General features: G+C 37.5%; 1 protein-coding gene across 1 annotated transcript; it reads left to right on the top strand.

Moving 5' to 3' along the window:
- The first annotated feature begins 5,233 nt into the window (after positions 1 to 5,233).
- Positions 5,234 to 16,668, top strand: LOC121529764. Its single transcript, XM_041817712.1, is given in 7 exon segments — positions 5,234 to 5,327; positions 6,901 to 7,231; positions 14,888 to 15,010; positions 15,012 to 15,049; positions 15,052 to 15,260; positions 15,322 to 15,481; positions 15,552 to 16,668. Coding segments are annotated over 7 exon segments (1,653 nt in total). The 3' UTR covers positions 16,250 to 16,668.
- Positions 16,669 to 16,880: the final 212 nt, after the last annotated feature.

Below are 16,880 nucleotides of genomic sequence, written 5' to 3'. Positions count from 1 at the left end.
ATATCGATCGAGTAAACAATTTCCACAGTAAATTCATTGAAGTGAATTCTCTGAGTTTTCACCTCCAAAAAGGGCGGTTTATATATATCTATATCAAACCAATACAAATTATGTAATAAAAAACAAACGTAACGGGAAAAGTCAATCATAATAGGTAAGAAAATGAAAGTGGAATTTCCACACCCTCAATAAACATCGTTTATATTAATAAGTCATGACTGTCTAGAGCATTTTCTAATTACAGATGTTGAAAATAAATTTCTACATATCAGCAGTCCCGTAGACTTACTCCAGATGATGATTGTCCTTTTTGTGTATCTCATACCAATAATAGTATATTTTGCCACATGTCTCATTCTTTGCAGGGTCATATGTGGCAAAAATTTATATTGGGAAGTCCAGTATGAAATTTTCCATGTGACCGCCTGAAGCAGTGCCATTGGCTTACGTTTGTTTCGTCTCCCATTTTCAGTTTAGATAGATGCTAGATATATATATATATATATAAGAAGATACTCAGATACAGATACAGATACCGAAGAGCCCAGAGGTGGATCATAATTTATTTTAATTGGCTGTTTGGTTATTTATGTTCTTTAGTCGGTTTTGGCACTTCCAGCCAGGCGACGGCAGCTTCTTTCCGCTTGTCTACCCACCCTTCAGCTAAATATCCAACTCAAATACTACCCATAGATTCCCGTTAAAATATATATATAATCGTATATATCTGGAAAATATCATAAAGTTGTCATCGCCGTCGGAAAATGTCCGGAAAATGTAATCATGAGCGGAATCTTTTTTGGAGAAAAGCGCCCAACAATCTGTCAAAAGTGAGAGGTTCTATATATAGAGTTGAGATGTAATATACTAATATATCTACAGAGAAAAGAATCTTTAAGGGGAAAATTTAAAAATGTAGAGTTAAGGCTATGAAGTGGAAGTTCTTCCAGTTGAAACTCTTTGGAAAAACTCTAACTAACTCTTGTTAATAAATGAGCTAGGTTTGATTCTACTAATACTTTAGTAACCCTAGTGACTAATTTCATGTGATTTAAAAAATGTTTTTATATTTTTTCTTATCTCAGTACCCTAATTAGTTATACACAGAAAAACTCCTAATTTTTATATTTTCCTATTGTGGAATTTATGACTCTATACAGCCTTATATTTTTCAATCTATGTACCATCATATAAAAAGTATCTCTTCACTATCTTCATCTGTGACGATATAGCCGCCATCGACGAGTTCAGAGCTTCATCAAACTTTTTCGAACGTTTTGGCGCTGGTTTTGTGTTTGTTTTCCCTTTATCGACTCTGATGGTTCCCGCCAGCGCGAAAACTTCGTCTGAAGAATGGGTGAAAAACATAGTGAAAACGAGGAGGGGGATGGGGTAAAGACGGAAAGAGGGTGGAAAACTGTCCCTGTCAGACAAACAAACAAAATTAAAACTCACGTAAGTGAGACTTCCTCCTTTTTAAGAGGGAAGGAGCAGAGAAACTGGAACAATTAGAAATTACCTTGCAGTGTGTAACAAACAGACCAGAAAAAGAAAAGAAGAAAAAAGCAGGGCCAGCAGAGGAGGCCAGAAATCTGGTAGAATGAGGATCTCAGCTAGTAGCTGCTGTGGAGGCTAAGATCGGAGTTGAGACCAGATCAAGACCATTGAACCCAAGCAAAGCTAACAGCAGGCCAGACGCCAGAGCAGGTGGCCAGGCACAGATCGAGGCGTGCATTATAATTTACACGCTGCCTACTCTTCACCTCTCTCAGACCCTCACTTTGTATATATGCCATATATATATTTCTTCTGTATAAGCGGTGAACGACAAATTTGCGTTAACGCCAACGAAAAAGTCGAAGTTTTTGTGCACTTTTAGATTTTTAAGCGAAGCTCTATAAGGAAAAGGTTGAAAATAGTTGAAAATAATACTTTGGCCTTTTGACAAGAAAACCAATTGGTTAATGACAGATATCAAGTGTACAAACGTAGCCTTGTGTCTGCTGCGATTCATCTAAAAAAATCCAAATCCTTATCTTAGCTGTTTATTTGGACTCTCAAACGAATTAGATAAAGAGGATTATATTAAAACGGATTTCTATAAAAGTATGAGTAAAAAAATGAAACAGCAGATGTAGGGAGATTATACTGCGTGTGTTGGCAAAGCACATGAAACTGACGCACTTTATCAACAAAAGAACCATAATAACTGATTTACCATTAAAAAATAAAATAAGATCCAAAAATTGCACCTAATGTTTTTAAAACGAAGTTAACCATAGTAGTGATAAGTTACATGGAAAAACCCCAATAGAATATTGCATAAATTTGATTTTCAAAAAGTTTTAACTACGCATTATAGTATGAAGTTACTTTATCTACAGGATCTTCTATATTTCTTAATAATAAAAATAAGTTGTCTTTAATCTATCATGAATTTCCACCATCACTTTGATTAACAGCTCATTGTCCATCTTGACTATCTCAAACTCCATGATGGGAATGATAATGTAGCAATTAATGAATCAAGTCAATTAATGATCAGTTGGAAATCAAACAATTGAAGTACAAAAAAAAAACCAACAGCCTTCAAGACATAATATGCGCCGTCCAAGAAGAATGATCTTCTGTTGAGTCGAATCATCAATATTGCTGGATAATAATATCTATGGGTGTGCAAGTAATTCATTACAATGCTAAATACTAGATCACTTGAACTTACATCCTGCAAATCTACTTCATTATGATCTAAGAGAAGTATTCAAATACTTTTATACGAAAAAGAAATCTGCTTAAAACCATAGGGTTATCTTGGGTAATGATCTGCAATTTCCCCCTTGCCGCGAGGTCTGGTAATCAGATTCATTAACACTGTGAGGAAGAAGATCTTGGGCGCTTCAACATAATTCAACAACAAGATCATCATTATATGATCATTAGCAGACATATATATATGTTATATGTATAGAGAAACATATGTCTTGGTGGTGTGGACATCATCTCGTGCCCATCCCATTATTTGCTGGTTTACCAACTATTTTCACTTAATTTAATGAAAATTGCACCTCGAGGTGTTGGTTCGGTTGATTTAAGTTCCAGTTGGGGTTCTTCAATGGAGCAATGAACGTTGCGGTCAAGTTATGATTGTTGTCGCCGTTCATCCCAATGTTCGATGTCTGTCGCTGTTAGCACCATTGCACCGTTGCTGTGGCGGCAACGGCTCATCGCCCTCCTATTGTTGTCATGATTTGCGTTTAAAAGCATCAAATCCAAGGTGAGAGACACTGGTAAAAATGTAAGTCAAACGTGGGTAAGCTTGGCTTAATATGAAGCTCAAAGAGCAGCAAAGCACATTACAAAAAAGTTAAATAAACAAAAAGAAATTTACAACCACGGCAAGTGTCAACCTTAGTTTCCTATTAATAACGAAATTGAAAAACTTGCTCAATATTTATATAATTTGTGTGATCGACTGTGCCAAAAGTGCTAAATAACTTGGTAATTACAGATTGCTCAGGGCACATGTTCCTTTGCGATTACATGTTCTTTACAGAAGAGTCTTAGGAATACAGCAGAGACCCTAATCTTTCTCCCCAAACTGAATCTACAATAATCTTCTATAATTTCTTAACATTTTCTTACAGCTTCCGAACAGGAATTTCAATGATCAACTTTGGTGCCTCTGAACATCAAAATTTACATTGGTGCGGCTGTCTGACATGGTTACGATGTACAAGAACTTCTTCAGACAACCAGGTTAACTACTTTTGGTGTGTTTAGGTGGGCAGGGACAACCAGGTGGAGCCAACCAGCAATGCTTTTGTATATTAAGAGGTGGCTATCCCAGCATGAGAAATTAAATATGTGTCCTTGAGTGTTTCTTCGTGGAAGTCCCTAACTGGCAGTCTATAAAGATGGTCAGGTCTAGTGTGTCTGCCCAAAACACTGGGGTCACGGGTACAAACTGCTGGTGGAGGATGGACAAGCCGTTTCCAATACCGCGACCAATCTGGATTGCTCGCTAAACGGATCAGCCAGTTACAGCTCTGATGAAGAATACTTTCAATCGGCGTATGACCAAGTATGGCATTAATGTGAGTCTAATAACCTTCTATAGATGATACCCAATCATTGATTATATAAGCTTCGAGTGGAGGATTCTAAACCAGCAGATTGTGTCTTTGGTGTGTCCATAGGGCAGGTCAGTCCTACTACGCTGCCATTGGACGATCAAGAGCAATACTTTGGGGTGATCAGCATCAAGGGCTGTACATCGATGACTGTACCATTGCTGATCAAACGAAACGCTGACCAATAGCTTCATATTGACATGGTGGCCATTCAGGTTCCACGGTTATTGGTACGGTGAGGTCAGGCGATTAGTCAATTGGCATAACAACCATGATTATGGTTCGAAATAAATTAAATATCTTTGATTTTCTTTTTATAATTTCTAACTTTTCTTACCTAATTCGGAATCAGGATCAACCGTATGCCATCCGTTTGATGGCTGGCAGCCTTATTTACATTGTGGAGGAATAACTGGTTGGGTATTGGCTTAGCCAGGTGATCATGTGGAGATCGAGAACTCAATGCTTTAGACTATGGACGCGTTGAGCTCAATATCAATCAACGAACTGCAGTTTCCGTAATAATATCTACCGTCCCAAGTCCGGAAGTTTCTTGAATTTACGTATGCGTCATCATTCTGCCAGTCTATGTGGGGCATGATCTGCCGTGCAACAAGTCACAACAGACTATCAGTCCTTGATTTGGAGTCGGATGTTATATTATAAAAGGTTTAGGCGTCATAGTGGCGCATCAGAAAGTACCCTGCTTCAAAGTACGGATGTACAGTATAATGAGCATGCTACCATCTCTTTTACGTTACTACATCAATGGGTGAAACAAATCAGCCCGGTGATCGGTGGTGATTTCAGGCCATCCGAAGTATAGCCACCCCGGTCATTGGTCACCATTTGGTCATCGTACTCGTTGGGTTTACATCAAGTGCCTGCAACGGTGGCAGTGGACACAGGTGTCAATGGTGATGTGTGTTAGGGGGGATATCCGATTATGGCCGTGAAGGCATCAGAACTACCTCGATCAAACGCGTAGATCTCGTTAATAGTCAATACTAAGCAAGAGATGCTACAATCGGATGTTGGCGCTATGACAATATATAAAAGTCGTCACCGATTGAGAGTCTAATGTTTAAGCATATTCCAGTGTCATGCCAATGCCAGAATCCAACAATAGACGATGCGCCAGCACCGCCCGCAACCACTGCCAGTGCAACGTCACAATCCTGCTCCGGTTAGATGCCAGTGAGTGGTTCAAATGATGAATATCTACCAGAAGATAGCAGATCGTAGCGTCCGCTTTGATCTGGCGGGGATTACTCATCGCCGCTACATCCATCGGGGATACCTACCAAGGCCATTCAATGCTACAGTAAGTATGGCAATGACTAACTACAATTCCAACATAATAATCTCACAGCCATGTTGGCCACGAATCAGGAACTTCCGGCCTCTATACCACATCAACCGAATGTGTTGCTGGAGAAATAGTCATAACTCTTTGGCTGGGCTATGTTGAAACTCTGGACTGCTGTTTAGCTTGTATATATATATTAACATATCATATATAACCCTTAATTTTATGATATTAGCTAGAGGCTGTATGTGTTTTTGGGCAGTCATATATAATGAACCATGTTCGTGTTGAGAATCTTTTCTTTCTTAGTTAAACCTTCACAAACAAATAAAAGAGACTGAGCATTAATATGAATATTAACAAATACGGATCTTTATATATGGCTTCTCAATATGAACAAATTTTACCTGAAGTATCATTTTTGAATGTTTTTATTTATTAACTCTACCCCAGGTCATTTAGAGTGAAGTCAAGGATGTTTTAGAGAGATTTTTATAGGTTTCCCTTGGTGTTCCTCTGTAGTTACATAAATATCTTTTCTTACTTTTTGAACAAATGTAAAAAGATTAAAATTAAACACCTATACTAATAGATTAGGGTATATATAAACATACTATGTAGACACATATCATGTCAAAAGAGAGAGAGAGGGACCACTTACCGTAAATACAGATGTGTTGTCTAATCTAAATATCTTTTTTATTTCAAATTCAAAAATAAAAATAAAACTTTGATTTAGTACCAAACTTTCCTTATTAACAGAAAGAAAACCTCTTCTTTTACCTTTAAAATTAAAAATTCATATATAAAGAACTTTTTTTTGGTATATGTACATTTAAGTCAAAAAGTAATTATTGAAGAGACCACAGGCCTCTGAGTAAAAAAAACACACACACACACACAGCTTGTTTACACTTTAACTGCACTTGCACATGGTTGAAAAACACAAAAAAATGTTGTACACCAAGAGTAGGCAACAAAAAAAAACACTCATGCTAATGGAGGCAAGGATACACACACACAAACGCAAAGGCAAATCCTGTGTACGGAAGTCATGTATCCACAAAGGTACTAAAAACAAAAATGTAGTTAAAAAATTTCCCTAAAAATCTGGTGATGGTTTACAAACTCGATCTGCTCTTCATAAGTTTCTGGTGGATTATTTTATGTTTATTAGCAAATAAAATCCCTATAAAACAGGTTAAAAATGTAGTGACAAAGATAACACCCTTTAGTTTGATTTCTGGTTTAAATTTGTAAAACAAACTAAACTTTGCTCAATGGTTATTATGCTTTTAGTTTTGTTAATCTACAACAATGTAACTTGTACCTCTCTCTGTGACTATAACTAAATCTGTAATATATATATCCATATATAAGTCCTTCTAGCAACGAATGGGCTTACTAACTTTGCAAAATTACCCAACATTCTTTTTAACCGAACTATTATTACACTCACAGATGCGCTATTTGGCTCACCGCCCGGCATATCAATATCCACGCCACATGCGTATCTCACGCCAGCAACAACAACAACAGCCATCAACAATGACCCGGATTATGCAACGCCCGTTTGGCGATCTACACCAAGTGCCACGCCCACCAGTCGTCCACCCTCCATGGGACCAATGGCCACAACAACAGCTCCCTACAGGCTGTCAAGGAGTCCTGAGGGGGCACTCCAAAATTCACCACAATTCCATCCCAATCAGCTGACCTCAGCACACGTAACGAAAGACAATCCTACAGTCTGCCAACCCAGCCACCACCCCTGGAGTCTGAGGCCCGCAGGGTCATAAAAGGTCTACCAGCGAGCAAGTTTCGAATGTCTCGATGGTGCCGCCAACAATATAGAATATGGACTCAGGTTCAGATCCTCCGGCGGCAGTGATGTGACTGTCCAAATTGCCGATAATGATCATTATGCGGATGCCTCTAAGAGTATGCAGAGCCTATAATTATTGGCTGTATATAGTGTCCATATATATATAATATACCCCTCTATCTGCTACAACTGTCACACCTGCCACCCACAAACAAAGAACAACAAAAGAGGGAGAAGAGAAAACCTGCAAAAAGCGGTGCCCAAAGAAAAACAACAAAAAAATAAAAAACGAAAACATTTTGTGATATTCATGCAGTTTCTCTAGATTTGTTACGAACTAGTGGGTAGAGCTACATATATAAAGTATGTAGCTAAAAACGAGAGAATCGATTGAATTAGACAATTTAAATGTAGTAAATTAAAACTATAAAATACTTAAAGATGGAGGTGCCGAATGGGGATAGGGATATTGGCTTATAGCAAAATTCTGACAGTCCCGCCGTTTGCTTAGAATTGAGATCTGACAACGACTTAGATATGGAAGTAACATAGTGGGTAAATAGGTCTTACTCTCCGAAGCAGAAGCTGGCTACTTCTCCATAGACAATCACAAATTTTTAAAATGCATATTTTCAAAAAATGTAGCATTCTACTTTTTGCATAAGCCAATAACCATTCCAACAAGCATAAGCACTCAGGAAACTCTAGTAATAAAGCAAACAATCGCTTAATCTAATAGTAATAAAAAACAAAACAATAGAACCCATTTCTCAGGCTTTGTTATCAAGATAAGTTGCCTATCAAATCCCAGCATTTCTCGGTTACTTCAACAAAATGCTGTCACATGAGACATTCATGTACATAAATATTAATCTACTATTGACTTGTTTAGCTGTTTTGTTTTCTCTTTCTTATAGCCTGCCATAAATACACAAAAAAATGGAAAATAATAATTGAAAGCCGAGACAAAAGCCAAAAGCTAAAATACCGGGCGGGTGTGCTGAAATTGCATTTAAATGTTGTTTATACTTGATTTCTGCAAGCGCGATCAACCAAAGCCGTTTTTTTGTTTTTGCAAATTAAATATTGCGGCTGCTGCCAACGAGTTGCACTGCAAATGCGTTCTAAGCCTTTCCCGAGTTATTAATGTGCATATGTGGTCAGTAAGTCAGGCGAGCTTTGTCGGTCGGTTGATCGTGATCAGTTGGCTCAGCATCTTTCGGCAAAGGCACTGAGAGAAAATCTTGCAATATTATAGGAAACTTAAGAAGGAAGGTTTAGTTTGAAAATGGTAAAGGTTAAAACTATATTACTAGTATTCCCAGTTCAATATAACCATAAGTCTTAACTATCTTTCGGTGCACATATAAGCGCGTAATCAGTTTCAAACTGACAAGCAGCACAAATCGGTTAAAATGTTTTATGAGATATTATATGACTTAAGTGCAATCTCCATTTCCACAAGGTGAATGACGATATAGCAAACACCACCAGAATGTAATCATCAATATTTATATAGCTTGTAAATACTCAATTTGAACGTCTATTATTACAGCGATAAGACTGAGTTCAATGGCACAAAAGGTTTTAAATGGAAGCTATAGAAATTAATTGCCAATGAACTTGTTGTTGATTTTCCTGGGAAATTATAATATATATTATATATTAGTTGGTCTGAGCTTTAACATCTATTAAGAGGCCCGCTATAAACTCAAGATCTGAAGCCTTCTTTTGATTTTACCTGTTTTATAGCTTGGCTCATTGCAAGCCGACCAGCAAAGTGATTTATCTTTACATTTTACTCAGGCCAGTTCCTAGGATTTGATTTCTGGTGATCAACTACTCTTTATCCTTTTGTTTCACTTTTGTGTTGTGCTTTCTTCCCACTACTCTGCTCCTGTTTTAACTTCTGTTCTTGTTTACATTTTTTTTTGTAGGGCTTTCCTTTTCAAGCGGCGGCAAGTGTCTAAGCCGATGCGTGAAGCAGCTTGCCGTTCAATTGAATATAAGCAAAAGGAAGAAATTCGAGATACCAGGTTATGATGGAAGTCCATATAACTTGATTTGACATGCAATTAGCGAAAGTGAAAGCGAAGTTGCATTGAAAAATAGGTTTTCGGTTGAATTATCATATTTTATAAACTTTAAAAAGAATTGCAAAAACAGCTTTCTCATCTTAAAATTTTTATGAGTTCCCAGTATTTTCCCCTTTTCAATGATTTTTTTTTCCTCTCAACACCCACCACTAATAAAATACTTTTTTTTTCTTCCTGTTCTTACTGCCAAATAACATAAAAATTCTTAATTATTTTTTTAGTATTTTTTTTTTTCGTTTTGGGTTTAGTTTTGAAGCTTGAGAAAGCTATGCCCTTCAAATCACTGCATTATAAACTGGCGCTCGTTCAACTCAAAAGAAGCGCTCAAGAAGAGAGCAAGAGAGAGACCTCCCGAGAAATCCACGTCGAACGAGAAGTTTAACCAGTGATGTCAATGACAGAAATGACGGGAATAAGCGCTAGAAAACAGAGAGGCTTTCCCAAAAACAAATTTACAGAAGATTTGAAGATAGAATTTTAAGTCAACTGATCAGCACTGAGATGTAGCGTTTCACTTCAGCGGTTGATTGGCGTTCAACCGGTTAACTCAGTTTGTCATTCGCACTCTTGCATGGTGTACTTCAACAAAAAAAGACTACAGAGCCGCCTGACCGCTCGCGTTCTTTCAACTTCTGTACCCCCATTAATGTGTAATCAAGTAGAATATTTGCCGAACCCTTTTTGTTTACAGGCTGAAGGTTCCTTCAACTATATGTTTTTTTGTTTTTGTGTTCCTCTCTGTATTGGTCCATACATATTCAGTATATGTCAAAATATTTTAATCTGTGTGTGTGTTTCTGGAGACCATATAAGTTCAAAGTAATAAAAAAACAAACTAATAGGGAGAGAGAGAAATTTTTGTTTATTGTTGCAATTACACAAAAAAATGCTGAGAAAAAACTAAAAAAAAAAGAATTCAAACAAACAGAAAAAAAGAAGGTGTGCTTCCACTACTCATACTCTTCTCATTGATTCTTCTTGGTGAGGTTATGATCACACACAGCCACACATCAAAACAAAAATAAACAAAATAAATCAAAACAAGAAATAGGGTAGCCCAAAACAAAATTTTAAATCTATCTTTTTTCGTGAATATATTTTTTTGCAAGTTGGGGAATATAGTTTAACAGTGTATATTTGTGAACAAACGCCCCCTTGCTAAACAAAAAAATTGAAAGAACACCTTACCATATATCCCTATCCATTATGTCAATGCTCGTCATCATCGTATTTCGATTATTCAAGGGTTAAATGACGACGAAGAAAACAAATGTTAAACAAAGATCTGCTTTTAGTTAGTTTTTTTTTTAAAAACGTTTTCAGACACCCAAAAGTCGAACCAAAAAAGTCATTCTTACAAAGAGTTGATTTGAAATGTGTTACTAAGTACAGTAAGACTTTAAAATGAACTATGGGCTAGCTATATTTTTTAAGAAAAATATAAAAGATATAAACAATTTTAGTTTATACCGCACTATATGTTCTGCAATCTTCCCAAAGATTTGGTTTTAAAATATATATTGTTTTTTCTCTAAATATTGTAAATTTTGATTGTCAATACTGCAATCATTTTTAACCAACTAGGTCAACTTAACTTAGAAGTTTTAATGGTTTTCAAATGGAAAATGAAACCCAAAAAATATTAATTCTGCTTAAGAAATCTTCTCATAAACCACTTTTCCAAATATGAGAATTTCCATGTTCACACACTTAAGCAAATGCCTACCACTAAAAACAGGGCCAAGTCAATGTTATGAAAGGTTGATCAATTTCATTATTAGTGTATGGAAAAACAAGCAGTGGGCACTAAGAAGCCGAAAACTAAAACCAAATCAACTCTATCGAATTTTCAAGTGATTGAAAGCCTGAAAGTAACCTCAACAATTTTTAAAACATTATTACGTCAAATTACTCAATTCTATTTTTACCTTTTATCTCTTTGCTTTTATTATTGGTTGGATATTATTTAAATAAGCTTTTGCGAGTTGAAGTCGCTTTAACAATATAACATACTGAACTTTTGAAAGATCGTTGATAAAAGTTTTTAACAACAAAACAAACAAATTACTAGAAGCTTGTGGGTCATTTTTAAATTACTATCTGTTCAAATAACGCATTTAGAGTTATAAATGCGGTTTTATATTTAAAAAGTAAAAAAAGAGAGGTTTTTTGAGATATTAGAAGCCAAAGTAAGGTACTCAAAAACTTTTGTTCCAGTTAATAAGATCCTTGTATTCATGTTTTCCTTCAATTTTTCACTTTCAGTTTCACTTTGGAATTTTGAACTTCTGATTTTTCGTTAGTCATGAAAGTTCCCACTTTTTCTTCTTTCCTTATAATTTGGATGGAGTAACTGGATTGTGTTCCAGCTATAGAACCTTATTTTTTTGTATTGTCCTGTAGTGAAGGTCCTTCAAAAGATTGTGTGTTAGTGTAACGTTTGAAAGCTCATTTAATCTTATCAAGAAATCGTTGGCGATACAAGATAGTGATTTGAAACCAATTCGAATCTCAGGCCAAACTGAAGATGTACAATGCCGAATACTCACTATACTAGCATATACCAACGAGATCCACCGCGGGACTTTAATGCCCATTACTTGATTTAATCGAAGTCAATGGTTGCAAGAAAATACATGAAAGTGTATAGTGTTGTGTTTTTATTTTCCAATAGTGGCCAAGCTGCAACTGCAGTTTTTAACAATAACTAAATACATAAGTGGATTTACAGAAAACCAAGCTTGCCCAACAAATGCATGAAATTAAAGTTTTTGAAGGTAACAGAAAGCTAAGGGCCCCACTCTTTCCTCTGTGTCTGTGTTAATTTCAAATCAAACTTCAACTTTCATTGCTTCAGTATGCACATCTTTAAACAAATATTACCTCTAATTTAAGGTGATTTAGAGGCGTAATTTCAGGGTTGAGGTACTTGTCATTCTCATACTCGGAAAGTGTGCGTGAGTTACAAGTTTTCTTTTTTTAGCTTGACTTAGATGCAATTGCAGTTTAATTCAATTTCTAAGCACAGTCCACTCAATGAACGTCATGATTTAATAGGAATCACACCAAAGGGTTGACCAACGTCTGCCAAACAATAAAATTCAGGCCCAGTACAGGGTAACACAGATGCAAGGCTTAGTTTAATAACTATGAATGCACTTTTAGATAAGATAAACTACTAAACGAACCTAAATATAATAAGATTTGCGGTTCTGGACATGTCACTTTAAGTTTGTAATACTATATTCCGCAGATTCTGGAACCCCCCCTATTCAATTCCTCGACTCGTGTGCAAAAATATTTGAACAGTCCGCCACTTGAGATGGAGAGTCCGACTCTTGGCGCCAGCTAATCCTCTCGCGCAAAGAATTGAGTTCTATAAACAACCGGAAATGGCCATAAACAAATAACAAAAGCATAAATGCTTATGTTCGGACGGCTACCAATAAAGACCAACAGACGAAGTCTCCATTTCCCAGGGCCAGAGGATTTCACTGCATTTGCCATACCACAGCGCTATATAGCAAGCGACCTCAAGAATTCAGTGTTGACGAAGGCGGCTGGGGGCAGGCAGGGGATTGGTAGGGCGGGAGTAGGCGAGTGCTCCAGGTGGAGATGGTGTTGACGTTCCAGTGGGTCCCCCTTCCCAAGCAACTTGAAACCAGAGTGAGTGTGTGTGAATGCGATCGTTTGGACAAGTGGTAGCTGATACACTGAGTCGACACTCTGAACTGCCCAAAAAGACTAGTTGGTCGAAATTTGACTCCAAGATCGGAAATCGATCATTCAGTTTTGGGACAGATTACAGGTTTTCCTTATATTTTTCGAGAATGCTCTTCTGCTCTTAATTACTTAACTATTGTTATAATTATTTAAGTAATTTAAAACTTACTTTAGCTATCACTCTTGTGAAACCATTTTACAGATCACCAACGAATGTTTAACATTACAAGGTTTTAACTTTTAACAACTGATCTTGTGCAAGTTTTTACGCAAACTACGGTGCAATGAAAAATGATAATAAATATTACCCCTCCTTATCTTTTCTAACTCTTAAACTCTCTTAATGGCAGGTGTTTTTTTCATACATATAGTACATCCAAGAGGGTATTCCCTAAACAAGGAAGAAAAGTAGGGAAAAATTAACAACATGATTATAGTCATTGGAAGGTTTACGTTCCTCAAATCATAGAATTTTTCATACCAAAACCAGCTAAAAAAGTAATTAAATATTTGTTTAATATCTTAATAAAATATTTTGGTAACTTTTTAGTCCCAACATTGTTGACATTTACCAAATTCTACATTTGCATGGACTGGAATTTGGTTATGACCGAATGCATCAGTGAAAGTACAGCAGCTAAACACTTTTGAATTAGGAGGAGTAATTAATCCATGAAGTATAATGAGACTTTAAAACTACGATGTAGCAAGTAAGTAGAGATTACATCAGCAGTTAGCATAAAAACCAGTTTATATTTTCGAATATACATAAAATACCCCTTAAAAGCGCGCATAGTAGAAAGTAAAGGCAAGAGGTAAGGAGAGTAGAGTATTAAGTGATACCGATGCTAAAGCGATTACAGTGTGGCTGCCCAAAAACACCTTACACACGCACACGCACTGAAACTTCAATACACAAATACAACTAACTCATATGTATGTGCACCTATACTATAGATAAAAGCCTTCAGAGATAAGGCTGGAGCGAATCGGTCTTTATCAGCATTTCACGAACGCTTACGCCGGAGCGGTTTGCAAAACGGAGCGGATGGTAAACACGACTAGAAAATGAACAAGGGACCGGAGAATAAGAAGGCGAAATAACGCAAGACAGAGAGAAAGAGAGAAAAGGAACAGCACAAGTTAATATGAATAATTAACATGGGCGGTTCAGTCGACTTTAATATGCGGAATATTAGAAATCTCAAAAAGGAAGGATCCACGACCTGAATGGCTGTGTGGCTCCTCTTGCACCTTCTAAGCCTTCTCCTCTACGCTCAGGCAGATGTGGCGAAGGAGTTTTTTGTGGGGAATATGGCACTGCATCACCTGCGATTCCAATAACTCTCAAATCAGGTGAGTCAGCTTCATGGAAACTTATGTTTGCATATCGTTTCTAACTGGAAAAGTATAATTAGAACATGATACTGCTGTCATGGAAAGATGACTAACTCACTCAAACTTTGCTCAACTTGATTTAGGAGATATATGTATGTACATAGCTTTAGGTTTAGGTTTACCTAAAATGGTCCTTTCCTTTTGAGTTCAATTTACGAAATATATTACTTTATGGGTAAATACTAAAGCCTAGTATCATATTTCTTCGTGAGCAATCATTGTATCACCTTTTCATCAAAGCAGATATTGCTTTAGATTAGTAATCAAAAGGCACAGCAATGTGTTCTTTATGGAGCAGATGTTTTACTTTGTAACTAGATCCTTAGTTAAATGCATTCCCCCAAACCAATCCCAAGACATTTCCTCACATTCACTAACTTTATAAAATATTCTCCCTAATTTCCAGCCCATGGCCTTGCCACTTTAAGGGCTCTGTCTACATGGTTGAGATTCGCAATTGTCGGGATCTTGTGGTGGATGCCAATCGTCTGGCGGATACAATGGATCTACGAAAGGTTACCTTCGTAATGTGGACAGCTAGTGCTCCGCGAGCATGCACTTAGTGTGCCCGCTATGCCAGCAACAAAGCTCTGATCGTTGAATTCGAACAGACCAACCTCAAGCTAATCGAATCGCATGCCATCAATGGCAACATCGAGGAGATCTCATTCGTGGGCGGAAGGATAGACCTGATGAAGCCCTTCGGCTTCACCACCACCAAGGATAGTGCCATATTGCTCAAGTTAGATGGAGTAACCATACAGCGGATCGAAAGTCAGGTAGGATACAGAATTAATCTTTAGCATTTAAAGATTACTAATTCCGTGATTTTATGGTCAGGCCTTCAAAAAGTTCGCCGTGGAGCAGATGATCATCGCTAACTGCCAGTTCCTGGGCGATCTGCCCACCCGAGCTTTCTACGAACTTGAGGTAACCAACGAGTTGAGTTTGCGGGGCAATCAGTTTCAGGAGATCCACTCCCATGCCTTCTCCTTTAAGCGTAAGTTAACCTTCTTCTACAATGTATTTTTTACTTCATCTTAAGATCTCCCAACCATAATCTCTTCCAGTTGTCTCAAAGTTAAGCCTAAGTGATAATCACTTCGTATCCGTGGATGGCGAGTGGTTGGAAGCCCAAATCCGGGATGCAGTGACTATAAGAGGAAACGATTTTGGAGCCACCAGTGAGATTGCCTTCCGCAGTCTCACCGTTCATCGTTCTTATCAGCTTAGTGAGCACCTGGAACTGCGTTTCCACAACAACAGCCTGCGAAGCTTGCGTCCAGGAGCAGATCCCAGTGTAGATCTGGCAAATGGAGCGGAAGCAGCACCGCAGCCCCTGCGTTTCGACGACAGATTCTCACTTAGCATCCGGGATCTTCGCTATGATAACTCCTGGAACTGTGAGCAGCTGGACAGGAATGTTGAGCCACCATTGCCGCGTGCTGACTTTTTCCGAATTCACAGCGATCAGCTGATGTTCTATCCACCAGATTCCAATGGAGAACGCCAGAGTCATCACTATATGCCACTGCGAATGCTGATCACGGATCAGTGTCGTGAGCAGAGCTATATGGCTTATATAATCTCGGGTAGTGTAATATTGGGATTACTACTCCTTCTGTTGATCCTTTTGCTCTGGTGGCGAGTGGTGCAAAAGCGACGACGCCGCAAACTGGACGTAGTGCAGCCGGAACCGCGCACTTACAAGGAAACCCAGATCGTATACCAAATCGAGAATGCTGGCCTGCTAAAGACTGATTTGTAGACAGACGCCAAGGAAAGACACTAAGAGGAATGTTTAGGCAACCTTTGACCTCGAACAGAACCTCTGAAATCATAGAGACATATAGCTGAATGAAGCTAAAAGAGGAGCGGGTGGTGTGGTTGGAATACTATAGCACCACCCATCATACGGAACCACCAATGCGTGACCTTTCGCTGTACCAAAACCATAGCCTACAGTTAGTCCTTAGATATCTTATTTTAATTATCGTAAATCGTAAATCGTAAATCGTAACTCGTATATCGTATATCGTAATATTTGTCAGTTTTAAGTGGCCCATGTAAATAGTCGCATGTAGTCCTGGGATCTTGCCCAGAAATATCCAGATGGGTTAGCCATATCCCATCAAATACGTACATATATAGATATATGGAATAAATCAAGTTAAAGCCAAAAAGGGACTGCTATTTTGTATCGATTTCTTGCTGAAAAACAAAATTAGATTCTGCAAGTTTTAATTTTTGTGAATGGAAAACATTTTTTTGCTGAAATCAAAGGGCAAATTTAGCTAATAAAAACTTGTTTACAAAGAGCAGATGACGGTTGAGATGTTTACAAAATAAGTTTTGATAGTTTTCCAAAATATTTTTAGAAATTTTGAATGCCTGGCACA

The sequence above is a fragment of the Drosophila eugracilis genome, unplaced genomic scaffold (assembly GCF_018153835.1).
Source record: "Drosophila eugracilis isolate 14026-0451.02 unplaced genomic scaffold, ASM1815383v1 contig_1858, whole genome shotgun sequence".
Classification (NCBI taxonomy): Eukaryota; Metazoa; Arthropoda; class Insecta; order Diptera; family Drosophilidae; genus Drosophila; species Drosophila eugracilis.
This window is presented reverse-complemented; position numbering and strand designations above follow the sequence as displayed.